The 20,215-nt window shown below is 40.7% G+C and overlaps 1 protein-coding gene across 1 annotated transcript; it reads right to left on the reverse strand.

Moving 5' to 3' along the window:
- Positions 1–126: 126 nt before the first annotated feature.
- Positions 127–18,854, reverse strand: FKBP3 (FKBP prolyl isomerase 3). Its single transcript, XM_045396354.2, has 7 exons — positions 18,722–18,854; positions 15,122–15,223; positions 14,224–14,331; positions 5,642–5,777; positions 5,043–5,110; positions 2,239–2,336; positions 127–473 (listed from the first exon to the last, which is right to left on the reverse strand). Exons 1-7 carry the CDS (start codon positions 18,827–18,829, stop codon positions 419–421), a joined length of 675 nt encoding a protein of 224 aa, XP_045252289.1. The 5' UTR covers positions 18,830–18,854; the 3' UTR covers positions 127–418.
- Between the last annotated feature and the right edge of the window lie 1,361 nt (positions 18,855–20,215).

Consider the following 20,215-nt stretch of genomic DNA (forward strand, 5'->3'; position numbering starts at 1 on the left):
TCTCATTATACAGGCAATCTGTCCAGATAATTTTACTGGCAGTTACTCCCTGGTTTGATGAGGTCCTTAGTTCCAGTTACCTAATCAGAACAATAATATATTAACACCAAACAAATCACAGTCAGATCAAGACAGTGGATAAATTTTTATTGAGCCACTTAGTTTACAACATGAGGTAAAAGGAAAAAGTTCTCCTTGACCAGTATTTTACACAGCTGTAGGAAAGTATTTTAGACTTCAGGGATTCATAAGGGATTACATCTCTCAAAAGCTGGGATCAAGTAAACAAATTTTATTAACTCCTTGAATTTTCCAGTTGACTCTTCCTTTACCATAGTAACAAGTTCTAACGAGTTATGTAAGTTTCTTCAAGGCCAAGTTTTATCATTGTTGCTAATATCCTTAGAGCTGAACTATTTCAGTCAATATCCACTAATTCCACTTCAAAAATGAGTTTTGCATTTGGTGGAATTCTGTTGAAGAAGTCAAGGTACATTTGATAAAAAGTGCCTCTCCCGTACCCCCATAACCTTAGTATAGGATAGGCTGACTAGATAGGCTCACTAGATAAATAGAGCTTGGACTAGGATCCTCCTTACCTGGATGCTTTACAAGTACTCCTAAGTTAGCCACCACTTAATGAAGACTATTAAGTACTCCAAAAAAAAGGTAATGTCATTCTAGCTGGGAAAATACACACACACACACACACACACACACACTGTATTAAACTTTTTATGAGGTAGTACGTAATATTTACTGTGCATTTTAAGATGCTAAGTTCAAGGCCAGGTATGGTACCTCACACCTGTAATCCCAGCACTTTAGGAGGCTGAGGCGGTGGATCACCTGAGGTCAGGAGTTCATGACCAGCCTGGCCAACATAGTGAAACCCTGTCTCTACTAAAAATACAAAAACTAGCCAGGTGTGGTGGTGCACACCTGTAGTTCCAGCTACTAGGGAGGGTGAGGCAGGAGAATTGCTTGAGCCTGGGAGGCAGAGGTTGCAGCAAGCTGAGATCACGATGCTGCACTCCAGCCTGGGTGACAGAGTGAGACTCTGTCTCAAAAAAAAAAAAAAAAAAAAATGCTAACTTAACAGTTACATAATTTGTATGTGCATCAGATTGGTCTTGAGATGCTTCTTTACATGGGAGAGGGAGCTGCTGCAGCTGACCATTTGATTTTTTTCCCCCCGCGACACAGAGCCTTACTCTTTTGCCCAGGCTGGAGTGCAGTGGCATGATCACGGCTCACTGCAATGTCTGCTTCCCAGGTTCAAGCGATTCTCCTGCCTCAGCCTCCAGGGTAGCTGGGATTACAGGCCTGCACCACCGCGCCTGGCTAATTTGTGTATTTTTAGTAGAGGCGAGGTTTCACCATGTTGGCCAGGCTGGTCTTGAACTCCTGACCTCACGTGATCTGCCTTCCTTGGCTTCCCAAAGTGCTGGGATTACAGGCATTAGCATGGCACCCAGCCTGGCCATTTGATTTTGAAAAGCTAAGAGAGCTATTATATTCCCAAATATGTTTATCTGCTAAGACTACAGAAAGCTGCCTTCCAAAGGAATTGTTTTTTCAAACTTAATCTTACGGGTCCAAGAGGAATGGAACCAACAAAAGCCATAAACTACCTTCCCTCTTACCTACTGGATTGGTCTGGTCTTAATGGTCTGGAGTCATTCCTTATTCTTTTTTAAATGTTCATAAACTGGACTTTCAGTGAGTATTGTCATTAGTAGTAGTAATAAATGCTTATGCTAACACTGTTGATTCTGTGGTCTCCTTCAGTTCACAACTGGTAATCTCCCACATCTATTCCATTTCTAAGCTTTGAATTTAATTGCCTGAAATTACATTGTACCATAAAATTACCATGAGCCATATTTGCATCCTACTTTGCTGCAGTTTGTACTGGGCATGGTAACTTTTCTTAAACTTAAAAACATTAAGAATTGCTGCTTAAGCTTAAACTTCACAGTTAAGGTCTTGAAAGTTAAGAATTTGAATAAGAGAAACAAAAATTATAGCTGAGGTTTGAACTTTATACCAATAGAAAATACTATTGTCTATTGGAGGTGCTGACACATAAGCATCTAAAGATCAGGAAGACTAGTCTGGACAGGATTCTTGATCCAGAAGTTTTGCCTAGACAGCATCTTTCACATCTTCAGGTGATCTACAGGTTTGTTTTTTTTTTTTTTTTTTAACTTTAATTATGAAGGGAAAAAAGGATACTTGGCATCAGGCTGTCCTTTCTTTCCATAAGCCCATTCTGGTTCAATCTCCAGTCGAGCCTTTTCTCCTTTACTCATAGTCAAGAGGGCTTCATCCCACTGAAGGCAAGAACAAAATAAAAACTAATGGTATTCTGCAAAAAGCACATGTAATACCAGGACAGTAAAGACAAGATTGTATGTTAAACACAGAATCTATTACTAGATTTCACTATATTCTAAGGTAATGTACTTCAGTTGAGTCCCTAAATCTTTGTCTTCCATTTCTTCAATAGAAAAAAATAAGGGTATTTTAAGCAGGGGTTTTTTAATGTGAAAAGAACCTTTGGGGCTCATGCCTGTAATCCCAGCACTTTGGGAGGCCAAGGTGGGCAGATCACTTGAGGTCAGGGGTTCGAGACCAGCCTGGCTAACATAGTGAAATCCCATGTCTACTAAAAATAAAATAAGCTGGGTGCGGTGGCGGGTGCCTGTAATCCCAGCTACTCGGGAGGCTGAGGCAGGAGAATCACTTGAACCCAGGAGGCGGGGGTTGCAGTAAGCCAGGATTGCGTGACTGCATTCCAGTCTGGGCAAGAGAGGGAGACTCCATCTCAAACAAAAACTTTTTGTAAACTGTAACATGCCATATATTATGAAAATCAGTTTGTTATTAGCACCATCATAAAAACAACCTGCAACGCTTTTACATCACAGGACAAACTTGACTTTATTTTTATTGGAATATAATGGCAAGTACTCACTGTAAAACTGTTTTAAGATTACCAAATTGTAATAGTGGAGTCATGTTGGCACATAAAATACAATTTTTTTCTTTTTTCCTTTTGAGTTGGAGTTTCGCTCTTGTTGCCCAGGCTGGAGTGCAATGGCGTGATCTTGGCTCACCACAGCCTCTGCCTCCTGGGTTTAAGTGATTCTCCTGCCTCAGCCTCCCTAGTAGCTGGGATTACAGGAATGCCCAGTTAATTTGGGAAATACAATTTTTAAAATGTTACAGCACTTTTGCAAAAGTGCAAAAGGTAAAACTAACTTTTCAAAGAAACAATAAAAGGCTTCTGGGTTGGCCTCCATATTTTCCAAATTTGGATCTTAAAACTAGTTGCCACAAACAGTTAAGTTCACATCACCACAGGGATAATATTCCTAATACTATACGCTCTATTGAAATACAACAATCATATAAAGCTCAAGGGACAAAGTTATGGTGGTCACATTTGGAAAATAAGAATATGGTAGACTAGCCGGACATGGTGGCTCACGCCTGTAATCCCAGCACTTTGGGAGGCTGAAGAGGGTGGATCACTTGAGGTCAGGAATCAAGAGCAGCCTGACCAACATGATGAAATCCCGTCTCTGCTAGGAATACAAAATTAGGTGAGAGGTGCATGCTTGTAATCCCAGTTATTCCGGAGGCTGAGGCAGGAGAATTGCTTGAACTCATCGAGACAGAGATTGCAGTGAGCTAAGATTGCACCATTGTACTCCAGCCTGGGCAACAAGAGCGAAACTCCATCTCAAAAAACAAACAAACAAAAAACAGTATGGCAGACTAGAAGAAATTTACCAGTATGCAAATAAGTTACAGAAATAGAAAAATAGTCCAATTTGATATATACTTGCTATCAACTTGGTATGGGCAGGTAACAATTTGTTTTTGTTTTTGAGATGGAGTCTCGCTCTGTTGCCCAGGCTGGAGTGCAGTGGCGTGATCTTGGCTTACTACAATCTCCACCTCCCGGGTTCAAGCAATTCTCCTGCCTCAGCCTCCCAAGTAGCTGGGACTACAGGCGAGTGCTACCATGCCCAGATAATTTTTTGTATTTTTAGCAGAGACGGGGTTTCACAGTGTTAGCCAGGATGGTCTCGATCTCCTGACCTCATGATCCGCCCACTTCGGCCTCCCAAATTGCTGTAATTACAGGCTTCAGCCACCATGCCTGGCCGGGGCAGGTAACAATTATAAGTTATGCTCAACTAAACCTTTAGTTTCAAGATATTTTATGTTCTGTATATGATTGTCTGAACCATATCTTAGTTCCTATAACTGCATTTAAATAGGCATTTCAGTTATTGGTGTCTGATGTTCTGACAATAACAATTTAAAACAAACAATGGGCACAATGGGCAGGCCCTAGCATGATTCATAGAAGGTGACAGTCCATCCTGCTCTTTTATCTTCTTTTGTACACTGTAATGGTCAGTATGGGTCAAGCCTACCTTCCCCTTTTCTCAAAGTTTCTTTCTGTTCTCTCTCACATGTAAGTGTAGGTTAAAGCATGCTTATGTTTGAATGATTTTCTGGTATTGCAGCCTATGTTGTATGAGGAGAAAAGGCTACAGAAACAAACTCTGCTTCTATGAGTACTTCAGTGGAACAGAAATTTTACCTTTGCAAATTATATGTAAATGGTACAAACGTCCTGTAAGACGTTTTACAGGAAGCTTAAAGACAAATTTAGAGGGCCAAATGTTCTGACAAAGACTTACTTTATGAAGAAAAATAATAAAATGGGTACACATGGAAGGGACTAACATTTAAGCCCCTGTTGTATTAGGTACTTCCAAGTTATGCTCATTTAATCTTCTAACAACCTTGAGGTAGGCAGTACTGTCCTCATTTTATAGATAGTGAAACTGAGACCCAGACAACTTGTGCAAGATCAGCTAGCAATGATTATACCGAATTTGTCAGACTCCAAAGTCTGTTTCCTTTGTATTATATCCCCAAACCTAATTATTTAAGGCACCATACCAGAAGCAGCATGTGCCAGAATATCTACTGATTCACTGGCATTCTTTACTTACTCCTCTGATAACTTTGCCTACTCCGACCTTAAAACTTAAAGGCTTGGCATTTTTCTTCTTCTTTGCACCTGTAAAACAGATTTTCCTTATAATTAATGATATACTCTAATTTATTATTAAGAAATTTCCATTGGAAATTATTAAATTCCAATGCAAAAATATAATGGTTTGATTTCAGAATTACAATACTGTATTTTAAAAGAAAGAAAAATTTACAAAGTCAGATCATCCATCAATAAAATTCTGGCTATAAAAATAATTACATTCTTAACAAAGGGTAGAAGGGCAGGACCTATACTTATATCACAAAACAGCATACTATCCTGCCTTTTCTATTCAAATACTAATGCCTTACTTTTGGACATTAACTAGGTTTAGACTGAGATTCCTTATCTTTTGCTTTCCAATGAACAAGAGGTCTTTAGCCAGCCAATAATCAGTGAACTGAAGACCTCTTCCAAGTAGATCTTAGGGGGAAGTATGTCTGGATAAAAGTAGGTGACAGTCAGGAAAAAGGTACTGCTAACTACTCATCTGTCTGCCACCCAAGTATTTTGAATCTCTTTAAGCCAAAATCGTAAGATTACATTTAGACTTACTTGTTTGAATATTAGTATCAAAAACAGTCCCATCTTGTAGTGTTCCTGTATACCAGCAATGAACAACATCTCCCTTTTTGGGAAAGTTGGTTTTATCTCCCTTTTTCAGAACAGATTTAGTATATTTTGGTGGACCCTAAAAACAAAACACAACACACACACACAGAGTTATTAATTTGTGTACTTTAAAAGAATGACAAACAATAGCCAACAATGACCAAAGTCAGTTTAAAGAGTTTGATGGATTTGGTAATAAACAAACAAAACACTCAGTATCTAATTTCAGGGCTGTGATGTGACTATTAGTAACTTACACATCTATAATTTCAAATAACTTCCAGCTTCTTTGGAAGCCTCAATTCTTCTAATAAGATTCTGTTAATTACTCACCAAACCATAACATGATTTCAGTTATTTCCTAAAGTTAAAAAAAATTACTATTTAATTCCTATGAAATCATAAGGCATTAAAATAAGGGATGGTGACTTCCTCCCACAAAGATTTGAACTGTTTTAGCAGCAATAATTGATATTACTAGGTGTTTTTATTATATCCAATTAGAATGAATACAGTGATATTGCCTCTGACCCTGATTTGGAAAATAAATTCACACAATGGATGACATTACCTAAAGAAATAACAGGCATATTTCCTAGAACAAAGTAGGATTATCAGGGTCTTCTAAAAAAAAGGTTACAGATTAATCTGATCAATAGTAATTCATATATGAGAGGAAAGCAGACAGAGGAACTGTCAAGAATCTTAGGGAGTTAATTAAAAAAAAGAGGTGTACCAAATTTAAAAGTATCCTCCTTACCTGGTATCTATTTGGTTTCTAAATTCAGACCAAATTCAGAGGGATCTGCATTATCCAAATCTGTATTTAGTTTCTAAATTTCATAAAATTAATAACAAAGGTGTGGGTGGATATCAAATATTTCAAATCTATTAGTTCCTGAGTTTGAAAAGCAAGATAAAGTGTTTTCTTTATTCCTGGCCTATTTCTTTTTTTTTTTTTTCTTTTTTTCTTTTTTTTGAGATGGAGTCTCACTCTCGCCAGGCTGGAGTGCAACGGTGTGATCTCGGCTCACTGCAACAACCTCTGCCTCCTGGGTTCAAGTGATTCTCCTGCCTCAGCTTCCCGAGTACCTGGGACTACAGGCTCCTGCCACCATGCCCCACTCATTTTTTGTATTTTTAGTAGAGACACGGTTTCACCATGTTGGCCAGGATGTTCTCAAACTCCAGACCTCGTGATCCGCCCGCCTCGGCCTCCCAAAGTGTTGGGATTACAAGTGTGAGCCACAACGCCTGGCCTATTCCTGATCTATTTCTAATTGGTCAAGGTATGCAAATTTTTATTCGCTTTCATTTCCCTAGCTGAAGGTTTTATCCTTTTCCAAAACTTGTAAGTAAAAATATCTGTGCTGGGTGCAGTGGCTCACACCTGTAATCTCAGCACTTTGGGAGGCCAAGGTGGGTGGATCACTCGAGGTCAGGAGTTTGAGATCAGCCTGGCCAACATGGTAAAACCCCATCTGTATTAAAAAAGTAGGTGGGTGGGGTGGCGTGTGCCTGTAATCCCAGCTACTCGGGATTACTCAGAGGCAGGAGGATCACTTGAACCCAGGAGGCGGAGGTTGCAGTGAGCCGAGATAGCACCACTGGGCCACAGAGCGAGACTCCATCTTAAAAAAAAAAAAAGTCTGATCTCCTTGCAAATAGTCTACCTCTTGGACAAAAGATTCTCTCCCTGACCAAACCCTAGCTAGGATCCTCTGAGCCCTCTTCTCCACAAGGCTTCAACCTTGCACTATAAAGATCTGAACAAACACAAGTTTCAAATAGCTCAATGCCTTATTCCTAGGAGGACCTGATCTCTCCTTAAAGTGCCTGCCCAAGAAAACTTAAGGCTGCCAAAAAAATTTACTGTTTGTTCCAGCCAATGCCTGAAGATGAAGATATGACCCTGTCTCTAAGTCTCTATGGGAGCCTAACTTTGATAAGCACCAGTTGGCAAACTCAGATAGGTTTCTTATGGACCGACCCCCACTTCCTACTTTTTGTAATTTTTCACTTCCCTAACTCTGCTTAAATCCCTCCCTACTCCCTCATTCTTTTTTTTTTTTTTTTTTTTTGAGACGGAGTCTTGCTCTGTCTCCTAGGCTGGAGTGCAGTGGCGCCATCTCGGCTCACTGCAAGCTCCACCTCCCGGGTTCACGCCATTCTCCTGCCTCAGCCTCCCAAAGTAGCTGGCACTACAGGCGCCTGGCTAATTTTTATTTGTATTTTTAGTAGAGATGGAGTTTCACTGTGTTAGCCAGGATGGTCTCGATCTCCTGACCTTGTGATCCGCCCGCCTCAGCCTCCCAGTGCTGGGATTACAAGGTGAGCCACAGGGCCTGGCCCCTTCATTCTTTTAAAAGGCCCAGTTACCTCTCCACAAATCAGACAGGAGTTCAGCTCTTTCCCCTACTGTCAGTAGGCTGAATAAAATCTGTTTTCACCACTTTAATGTCCAATTGTATTTATCACTGACACCTTCAGTCAGTCCTCTACTCAACTGCTAGGGTGATGTTAATAATTACTGCTTATAGTTTTGTGTCCAAAGGCCTAAACCATGCAGGATCTTAATCTATCCCTCCCTAAAGCTCTAGAATTCTATCAGCCTTTGAACTCTTGTCTCTTCCATGACCTTCTCAGTAGAGCAGGTGCACATGGCATATAAATCTTTCAATCGGCCGGGTGTAGTGACTCACACCTGTAAACCCAGCACTTTGGGAGGCCCATGAGGGTTGATCACCTGAGGTCAAGAGTTCAAGACCAGTCTGGCCAACATGGTGAAACCCCAATTTCTACTAAAAATACAAAAATTCACTGGGCATGGTGGCAGGCGCCTGTAATCCCAGCTACTTAGGGGGCTGAAGCAGGAGAATCGCTTGAATCCAGGAGGCAGAGGATGCAGTGAGCCAAAATTGTGCTACTGAATTCTAGCCTGGGCAACAAGAGTAAAACTCTGTCAAAGAAAAAAGAAAAAAGGAAATATTTCTATATATATATTTTTTCCTTTTTTAAGAGACAAAGTAGCCGGGCGCGGTGGCTCACGCCTGTAATCCCAGCACTTTGGGAGGCCGAGGCGGGCGGATCACAAGGTCAGGAGATCGAGACCACAGTGAAACCCCGTCTCTACTAAAAATACAAAAAATTAGCCGGGCGCGGTTGTGGGCGCCTGTAGTCCCAGCTACTCGGGAGGCTGAGGCAGGAGAATGGCGTGAACCCGGGAGGCAGAGCTTGCAGTGAGCCGAGATCGCGCCACTGCACTCCAGCCTGGGCGACAGAGCGAGACTCCGTCTCAAAAAAAAAAAAAAAAAAAAAAAAAGAGACAAAGTTTCAGTGTTGTGAGGCTGGAGTGATCATTCCACTGCAAAATACTGAGATATTTTACATTGGTGCAATCACGGCTCACTTAAAGGCTCAAGCAATCCACCTGCCTCAGCCTCCCAAAATGCTGGATTACAGGCGAGAGCCACTGTGCCTGCTTAATAATATTTCAAAAGTATAAAAACATTACTGTCTGTAAGGGAGCAATGAAAGGGAGAATGGCATGAAATAAGGCTAGCAAAATATGTAGGACATGCTAGAATCTGGGTTTTTATCTTTAGGACATTAGCCAATTAAGAGTTTTAAATAGAGAAGTTACAGAACCAGATATTTATTTATTTATTTATTTCTGAGACCGAGTCTCACTCTGTTGCCCAGGCTGGAATGCAGTGGCATGATCTCGGCTCACTGTAACCTCTGTCTCCCAAGTTCAAGCAATTTTCCTGCCTCAGCCTCCCAAGCAGCTGGGACTACAGCCTTGAGCCACCACACTTGGCTAATTTTTGTATTTTTAGTACAGATGGGGTTTCACCATGCTGGCCAGGCTGGTCTCGAACTCCTGACCTCAGGTGATCTGCCTGCCTCAGCCTTCCAAAGTGTTGGGATTACAGGCGTGAGCCACAGTGCCCAGCCAGATTTGTGTTTTAATCACTGTGACTGAAATATAAAGAACGACTTGGGAAGCAAAAGTAGAAGTGGAGAGACTTGTTAGGAAAAAAACTATTATAGTAGTTTAGGTTTAGACCAGGGTGCTAACAGTGAGGATGACAAAACGTGAATGGCTTTGGGATATATTTTGGAGGCAGAATCACCAGAAGTTGGTAATGACTACATATGAAGTTGTTATCAAAGATGAAGTTATCAAATTTTTCGTTTGAGTACTTTTATACTAACTTCTAATTGCTAAGTGTGAGTTTCTTCGCAACTTATATTTTCTCTCCTGTACAATGCTCATTCATACCTTGAAAATTTTCCTCCACGCTATTTAATATATAATAGACAATAAATACATTGACAGTGACTGATTTAAAGTTCCGTAAGAGCTATTAGACAACAGTCTTTATATTAAAATAAAGGTAGAAATAAATAATACAGATACAATGTGCTTTGGAATGTATGCTGTTATGCATGTATACAGCAAAGTCTCACATGGTAAAAATCCAGAGGAAGCAATGAGCCCAGGAGCTGGGTCTTAAAGGGAGCACAGAACTGACAAATAGGGAAGTAAAAGAACACTGTAAGGAAGAAATAAAATATGGAGGTAGGAAAGGGCATGATTTAGTAGACAATGAGCAGATATTTGTGGTCAAAGAAAAAAAAAATTTTTTTCTGAGACAAGGTCTTACTCTGCTGCCTAGGCTTAATGCAGTGGTACAATCTTGTCTCACTGCAATCTCTGGCTCCCAAGCTCAAAGGATCCTCCCTGCTCAGCCTCCTGAGTAGTTGGGACTACAGGCACACCCCACCATGCCTGGCTACTTTTTTTGGTAGAGACAGATTTCGCCATGTTGCCCAGGCTGGTCTTGAGCTCCTGGGCTCAAGTGATCCACCTTCCTCAGCCTCCCAAAGTGCTGGGATAATAGACGTGAGCCGCTGCACCTGGCCAAGAATATGTCCATACAGGCTGGGCGCGGTGGCTCACACCTGTAATCCCAGCACTTTGGGAGGCCGAGGTGGGTGGATCACGAGGTCAGGAGTTCGAGAATAGCCTGACCAACATGGTGAAACCCCGTCTCTAAGACAAATACAAAAATTAACCAGGCGTGGTGGCGTGCGCCTGTAATCCCAGCTACTCAGGAGGCTAAGGCAGGAGAATTGCTTGAACCTGGGAGGTGGAGGTTGCAGTGAGCCGAGATCACACCACTGCATTCCAGCCTAGGCAACAGACAGACTGTCTCAAAAAAAAAAAAAAAAAAAGAATACGTCTATAGAAACATGGAATATGGAGCTTAGCAGCGGCCACATTTTGGAAGGCTTTGAATGCCAAGAATAAGAAATTTGGATATATATTGAAAACCAGTGGTGACCAATAACAATGGGAGTCACAAATGTAATTTTAAGTTGCTAGTAGCTGCACTTAAAAATGTAAAAAGAAAGATGAAGTATGTCTATGCCAGGCAGTGGTATGCCTGTAGTCCCAGTTATTCTGAGTATTCTGAGGCAGGAGGATTGCTGGAGCCCAAGAGTTCGAGTCCAGCCTGGGCAACACAGCATGACCCTGTCTTTTTTTTTTTTTGAGACTGAGTCTCGCTCTGTTGCCCAGGCTGGGGTGCCATGGCATGATCTCAGCTCACTGCAACCTCCGCCTCCTGGGTTCAAGTTATTCTCCTGCCTCAGTCTCCCAAGTAGCTGGAATTACAGGTGCACGCCATCATGCCCAGCTAATTTTTGTATTTTTAGTAGAGATGGGGTTTCACCATGTTGGTCTCAAACTCCTGACCTCAAGTGATCTGCCCCACTCAGCCTCCCAAAGTGCTGGGATTACAGGCACGAGCCACTGTACCTGACTGACCCTGTCTTTTTTTTTTTTTTTGAGACAGAATTTCACTCTTGTTGCCCAGGCTGGAGTACAATGGCGCGATCTCGGCTCACCACAACCTCCGCCTCCCGGGTTCAGGCAATTCTCCCACCTCAGCTTCCCGAGTAGCTGGGATTACAGGTGCATGCCACCACACCTGGCTAATTTTTTGTATTTTTAGTAGAGACAGGGTTTAACCATGTTGTCCAGGCTGGTCTCGAACTCCCAACCTCAGGTGATCTGCCTGCCTCGACCTCCCAAAGTGCTGGGATTACAGGCGCGAGCCACCACGCCCGGCCTCCCAACCGACCCTGTCTTCGAAAAATAAAATACAAATTTTTAAAATGAAAAACTGTCTTATTTAAACTAAAACATCCCAAATACCATCATTTCAATAAGTAATCAATATAAAAAATACTGAGATATTTTACAATCTTTTTTTAAAAAAAGAAACGTCTAAATCACACCTTTGAAACTGAGTACATATTTTACTCTTAAAGCACATTTCAGTTCAAAGTAGCTAAAGCACTCTGTAGCCACACATGGTTAGTAACTATCATACTGAACCGGACAATTCTAGACAGCACTCAATTACTGAATATATTCTTCAGCAGGGTGTGGTTTGGAAAAGTATTGTTTTAGAAATATTATTAGAATACCCATTTTGTTGCTGACTGGATAAAGAGAAGGGAGGCAAGAAATGAACAATGTTTTTAACATTCCAGGTATGAGGCCTTGCTTTGAATGCTTGAAAATGGAAAAGGAATGAACATTTAAAATAAAAGGAAGATGTTTGAGAGCATTAGTCTTGAAGGAGACATGAGAAAGAAAAAGGAACGAAAAATTCAGAGAAATTTTAAGCTCAGAAGAAGGGAATGGCAATGGCTAGACATTCACATTTTGGCAATATAGAACACAGGAGCATGTAATGAGAAGGGAGGCCAGGCACAGTGGCTCACACCTGTAATCTCAACACTTTGGAAGGCCCAGGTGGGCGGATAACCTGAGGTCAGGAGTTCAAGACCAGCCCAGCCAACATGGAGAAACCCCATCTCTATTAAAAATACAAAACTCAGTTGGGTGTGGTGGTGCCTGCCTGGAGTCCCAGCTACTGGGGAGGCTGAGGCAGGAGAATCACTTGAACCCAGGAGGTGGAGGTTGCTGTGAACCAAGATGGCACCTCTGCACTCCAGCCTGTGCGACAGAGTGAGACTTTGTCTTAAAGACAAAAAACAAAAACAGAGAAAGGAGTAAGAAGAGACTGAGAATTTGTGAGAAAATGTCAAATACATTATGTGAGCAATGAGCAATGTGATGGAGAATTGGGCAAAGGATAGTATAAATGTTGAGTAGCAATGAAACTAGAAAACATGCTTGGCTAATATTAAGCATGAATTTATACCAGGCTCAAAAGGTTTTATGATTATGTGTGTATAATGCCTGCTCTCCAGTCCCAAAGCATAAAGACAGAGAGTAAACAATGAGGGTTAGCAAGGAAATGGACAAGAGGCTTTTGAATCTAGGATGCTAGGAAAACAGTCACAGTATGTAATTGGGCTCAGGCTGGCCAGTTAAATGAAGAGATTTTAAATAAAATGATATAGTTTAGGACCCTCATAAGCTCTCTCTAGATTGTCTCTAGCTCTTATGAACTTACCTTTTAATTTATTTATAACTTCTTAACTCCTTAATGAAATACTATATGTCTCCTAAAACTATCCTTATTCAAATTTCCTGGACGGTAAACTATGTTGCCAGTTGCTTCTGAAATCCTTAAATAATAATTGCTCCATTTACCTTAGTAGCTACTCAATAGATATAATATTTATCAAATGTTAATTGTGATAAACTTTAAAATTGCTTTATGTGCACATATACCTATAAACATTAATTTCTGCTTTTTAGCCAATAGGAAAAGATCATGCAAAATTAACTAGCTTTAATCAAATAAACATCTATAATTGTATAACTGAATTTATACTTTCCACAAATACCCAAAAGCCACACTGTCATCAATAGCCTCACCTCTTTACAAGAACTACATATAGATTATTATCACTGATACTAAGACTGCTGGCAATGAGTGAGCTTATATAGTAAGGTATTATCAGAAATTACAAGATTATAACCAATTCAGCTCTGCTAAGTCAGTTCTTAGTAGCTGATCTTAGCTCTACTAAGGCTGTCAATTTGCAGGAATGAATTAATCTGGTTCTTCAAACCTTTGTACCAAAATATAAAACCTGAGTTGGGAAAACTGAGACAGATGAACCCACATCCTGCAGCCAAGCCTGGATTACTTCTATTGCCAGGGACACCATGTACATTAGAAAAAGCTAAAAATAATCAAAGAAAATGTATGTCATTTAGTCCAAGTTGGCCATAGAATCAAAGCCTTAAAATAGCTTTGAAAGCTCAGAAGGTCTGGACAGATGTGGAGGCAATATTAAATACAATATCAGAAGTGTTTCAAAGGATACGCTAATAACTGTAAAGTACTAGTTCTTAGGATTATTTCTGTCTCAGTACACCTAAGGGAAACGGCACACTACACTAAGTGTTTGGCTCACTGAAAGTGGTCATACTCAACCACCTTTCACTATGAGAAACTAGTGCAAATAATAAAGAAACAATACAATTTCTAGAATCCACATGATAAAATAAAAAAATACTATATACAGACCTCATCCAGGGTCTCTTCAGACTTGGTTTCTTTGGGTTTATCTTCATTAAGCTTCACATTTTTTACTTGCTCAGACACTTTACTTATACTTTCAGTACCCTTAAAACGCTGTAAGGAAAATGTTTTAACATCATACTCAGGACAGGCTAAAACCAAGGAGCAACATCAAGATTTTCAGCCTCTCAATTAAATGAACATCTGCATAATAAATACAGGTTGTATAACACAATTGTGAATAAATGGTCTAAGGAAACAAAGAGCAAAGAAATAATTTTGTTCATAATTTATTTTTAAACAATAAATTATTACCCTCAAACCAGCTTACAATATAAATTCTGAAATAAGAACCATGACCTTAGAAAGGCCAACGCATACCCAGAGATATAAACACTATTCAATAACTCCTAAAGATTTTTTTCCTGTGGAAGATATTCATTTCATAGTAAACAAATATGGGAGAATGTCTTAAAATTTATTTTTGTAAAGGCTCAGCCTAAATCTAAACCAGACTTTAAATTCATTAGTGAAATGGAAACTTATTTTCTGTATAACATTTAATATATATAATAAAATGACAAAATACATTTAATATACACCATATGCTAAAGTAATATGGTAATACTACTGATCTAATGAATTTATAACTTCAGTGGCCTTAAGAATTTGTTGTCTCAATTTAAGCCACAAAATCTAGACCCTTTGAAAATACTGAAACATTCTGCCATACTGCAGATTAGCCTTGCTAGATTTGACAGCCTGACCACTTACGATAATAGTTCAGAAAAATTACAGGTAGAAAAGCTCTAACACATTCAGCAAATAAATGCATTTTAAACATCTTTTTTGGAAATAAAATTTCAAAAGTGATGTTCTGTGAACAGAATCTAACAATACTCACCTTAGTTTCAAAAAGATGGTTATAGGCTGTAACCAAGTGGTCCTTGTTAGCTGTCTTGGCCACATTTTTAATGTTTCCTAATAATTTATGTTCTGCAAGAAACTATAAGGAAAAAAGCTGGGTAATCACGATAACTTCTCCGGAGTAAGAAGTGTCTAACATTAGAAAACGACCCTTTTATGTTAGCAGTTGTGTTTTCAATACTACTAGTATTGAAGAAGAAATAAACCCTATAGTTTATACTCTACTTCATTATAAAAAAATGTAAGATAGATTTTTTTAAAATTGGGTATTTATAAGAATTCGTCACAAGACTGGAACTGCAGTGTTATGTACTGAACACAGTGGTTCATCCTAACCTTTTTCCTGTCAACACTCACGAAAAATAACATTTATACAGCAAGTATACTGTGGTGACTTGAGTCAGTTGCTCACTGCAGGAGGATACTTGGATGCAGTCCTTGAGAGTCTCCAGCCAGTTTGGGCATAGCTATCCTGAGGCATCTGTAACCCATCCCTAGCAGACTAGGAAGAGTCACTGTTACACACGCATGTAACATAGGTATGTTGAGATTGCTATGCTTAACGTTATATATATAATTGCTAAGTGTATTGGCTGTGGAGTCATATTATCGAGGTTAAAATCCTAGCTGACTGGGCTGGGCACGGTGGCTCATGCCTGTAATCCCAGCATTTTGGGAGGCTGAAGCAGGCAGATCACCTGAGGTCAGGAGTTTTGAGACCAGCCTGGCCAACGGGACAAAACCCCATCTCTACTAAAAATACAAAAATTAGCCGGTCATGGTGGCACATGCCCGTAGTCCCAGCTCAGGAGGCTGAAGCAGGAGAATTGCTTGAACCTGGGAGGTGAAGGCTGCAGTGAGCCGAGATTGCACCATGGCACTCCAGCTTAGGTGACAGAGCAAGACTCTGTCTCAAAAAAAAAAAAGAAAAAAAAAATCCTAGCTGTCTGACACTAGACAAGGGACTAAGCTTGTCTGAAGACTCAGCCTCCATATCTGTAGTGGAAGATTAATAACAGCGTCTACGTCAAAGAGTTGATATAAGGATAAAGTGCAAAAATCCATTTAATGCATTTAGCATAGAGCCTGTCACACAGTAAGAACTTAATAAATATTGGAATTATGATTAATACTGTATTTAATAACTCAAGGTAACAGCGGAATTCCTTTTCTCTCAAATATAAGACTGCTAAGATGGCAGAGGGACACTAAAACACTACTGCTGAAATAGCAAGTCACAATATATCTTTATCTCAAAATCACGTAATTGTGAGGATTTCCATAACTTCTTTGTTTCCTTATTTTATTCTGCTTCTTTTTCTGCCTTGTGGTCCTTGCCTAATTTCTAATTTTGTTACCTTCTCAAAGTTGTCCTTTGGCATCTTCTAAGCTTTTGAGAAAACAGTTAACATTATTAGCAGTCAACAGCTAACACTATCACTATTGTTTTTTTTTGTTTTCTTTTGGTTTTTCTTTCAAAGATATGTTCTAAATAACAGCTGATGGGGAAAGGAGACAAAGTTGATTAAACGGAAGTAATCAGTTACCTTTAGCACGCTGGTGTTTTCTTGTTAAAAGATTCCAGAAAATACCCAAAGCATAAAAGCATAAACATCTCTTTGATATCTTATGATTAATAAAATAATTATTGTCAAGTATAGGTCTAAGTGTTAATGATCACTGGAGATTATTATTATTATTTTTTGAGACAGAGTGTAGCTCTGTCGCCCAGGCTGGAGTGCAGTGGTCCAATCTCGGCTCACTGCAACCTCCACCTCTTGCGGTGAAACGATTCTCCTGCCTCAGCCTCCCGAATAGCTGGGATTAGAGATGCCCGCCACCAGGCCCAGCTAATTTTTTTTGTATTTTTAGTGGAAATTAGGTTTCACCACGTTGGCCAGGCTGGTCTTGAATGCCTGGCCTCATATGATTTGCCCGCTTTGGCCTCCGAAAGTGCTAGGATTACAGGAATCAGCCACCATGCCCGGCCGAGACTATGCATTTAAAAGATTAATATCATTTTGATAATCCAAGTCTGTTAAAATTGTTCCATGTGGCCCAGTTTTACATACGATTTCACATGGCATGATTTGTTTCATAAGAATATGATGGATGAAGTACATGACTGAGGTATTATTAAATGTTAATATGTCTATTCTGAAATACGAATTGGCTTAAGAGAAAATAGTTCCATTAAAATGGGGTAAGATTCCCGACGCCTGTTCTTTCTTTTTCACCCTTGTACCTCCAAACATTGAGAATAGTTCTTGTTACAGATGTTGTATTAACATCTGCTAAACTAATCTAAGATGCAGATGCCAGGATAATGATTCAGGAAGAAGGAACTGAAGTTGGAGAGTTCTTGTATCTCCCCGTCATGACGGCCGCCCAAAATGAAAATAAAATATAAGCTTCTCAAAATAACCCAGAAACAGTGGCTCAGGCCTGTAATCTCAGCACTTTGGGAGGCCGGGGCGGGCGGATCACGAGGTCAGGAGATCGAGACCTTCCTGACTAACACGGTGAAACCCCGTCTCTATTAAAAATACAAAAAATTAACCTGGAGTGGTGACACGCGCCTGTAGTGCCAGCTCCTCGGGAGGCAGAGGCAGGAGAATGGTTTGAATCCGGGAGGCGGAGGTTGCAGTGAGCCGAGATCGGGACACTGCACTCCAGCCGAGGCGACAGAGACTCCGTCTCAAACAAACAAAAAACCCAGAAACAAATTTTCTAAATGAAAAGTTTAGAATTTTTAAAACTGTATAGAAAACACAAGCAGGCTGCCGCTTGTAAGAGAATGCTGCGTGCACAACTATTCCAGCAATTTAAGAGATGCCCGAATGATCTTAATTTCCAAAGGAAAAACAAGCGTGACAAAAATAACTTGACTATAGACGGATGATTAAGATGGAGACTATGCTGACAAATGGAGAGCGTACAGTATAAAGAATTCCAAATAAATTTCTTAGTCTGTTTATAACAATGACAGACCACCGCACAAGAGAAATGTGAATGTAGCTCCCTTAAAGTATAAAGGCGAAAAGGTCATTTAAAGGGTCGATATGTTAAAACAAAACTTTAGCCACAACCTACGGATTTTTAAAAAAATCACACGCATTAATGTTCTGTATCTAGTAAATTGTTAAGAAAAGCAAGTTGGATACACCGTTCCCACAGAAATCTTCACGTCCCTTCCCATTTCCCTAGTAGCCGGCGCCCCACTCCCAGGAGTCTCATCCACACCACTATTCCTCGGCCTCCCCGCCCTTGCCCCCAGTATCTTTGGGTTCCTATTTTTCTGGCCTCCACCCCCACTCAAGGATCCCAATGAGGTTCTAACTCTACAATTGCAGCCTGTGGGCTCCAAGAGACAAAGCTGCTCCCCTGCCCCAGCAGGGCACGCCCGAGGGGCGGGAGCGAGGCCCAAAGCACACCCTGGGCCGCTCCGGCCTTCCCGGCCACCGGCCGCGGGAAGACGAGGGCGGGGGCACAGAGGAATACGGAATGTATGGGCATCTCCAGGGGGGTGAGGCGTCCCTCAGCCGCACCAGCCCGGCCGCCCCTACGCCTCCGGTACCGAATCTGAACCGTGTTCCTGCAGAAACTTGATAATGTCCTTCTTGGGCAGCTGCTCACTGCGCAGCTGCTCCACGGTCCACGCCCGCTGTGGAACAGCCGCCGCCATCTTCCCCCGCTGCCTCCGCTTTACTGAGCCAGCCCGCCGCAGTTCGGCATCGCCCCGCCCCCTAGGGCGGGGCACGACCACTCACGGAGGTCGAGGGGCGGGCCACTGCGCTAGCAGTCGGGATTGGGGCTTGTTTTTGAGTGACGTCAAGGATGTGCTATGAGGGTTTCTTTGTTCAGTCCAGGTTAAAAAACCTCCCGCGGTCGTCTCTGCAGTAGGCTGACTTGAAGACCGCTAGCGATCTTCGATTCTGAGTTAGACCCCCTGTGAAGAGACCTCTGAGGGTAGCGACATTTATCAACCATTACCCACATGTATTACCTACGGCAGCTATGCCTTTAAAGTTCAGTCTATAACCTGTTAAAAGAAAACAGCATTCAGGCTCCTTACTTCGTTTTATCTAGTTCTAGCCTAAAAATTCACACCTAAACTGCTTCAGTCCTTGTCGATCCGAAAATCCATATCCTATCATCTCCCTTTTAAAGATCACACAACTGAAACTTAAATACAAGCTGCCCATCCCCTTCCCCCCATACAAATACGAGAAAGTTTGTCCAACACGAAGTTCAGAAACTTGAATAAACAATTTATAAAGAAACTGCACTAAGGATGCCACTTGCTGATGAGAATGAGATTATTAATGCTCGTAACTCTGTGATGTATATTTTTTCTCAGTACACAAGGAAACAAATTTACAGAGGTTACTCAAAGTCAGGTTTAGAGAGAAGTCAGGAATTGTTTGATATAGAAATCTTTGTTAGAGTGGAATAATTGCACACCGACATTTATTATAATTCTATCTATAATAAAGATTTAATAGTTGAACATTAGGACTCCTTACTTAAAAAAATCTAGGCAGACTCTGGGCATGTTGCCTATGAGTTAGCTCTGCTATGCAAGGAGCATTAAAACATAAAAAATTCTGACGAATAGCTGGACCAGACCACGTCCACGTACCTTTAAACAATGAAAATATTAAAATAATGGGTTGCCACTCCTTGCACGGTGAAAAAGAGACTTGGCATTTTGTTTTCTCGGCCCAGATAGAGATATAAGACAAATTATTCCATCTACACACTTTTGCTTTTCACCTTATATTCTGATTTAAAAGTACAAGGAATGAGGCACATTAGACGCTCAATAACATTAAGTTCACAAATTGATGGGTATTCCATTGTCCCAGGGTATATATTTTATAATAAATCTCTATTATGACATTTTAAGTGATTTAATCACGTTAGCAATGACCCCCAGCCATCTAATCTTTGGAAACGGAAGTTAAATTTTGAGTTTTTTAAAACAAAACAAAACACCGGAAGCGCACAGGGGACCATATTTAGAGTAACGCCTTAATGGTGCGCATGAGTCTCCGGGAGGCCTGCACAG

Source organism: Macaca fascicularis, chromosome 7 (assembly GCF_037993035.2).
Source record: "Macaca fascicularis isolate 582-1 chromosome 7, T2T-MFA8v1.1".
Lineage (NCBI taxonomy): Eukaryota > Metazoa > Chordata > Mammalia > Primates > Cercopithecidae > Macaca > Macaca fascicularis.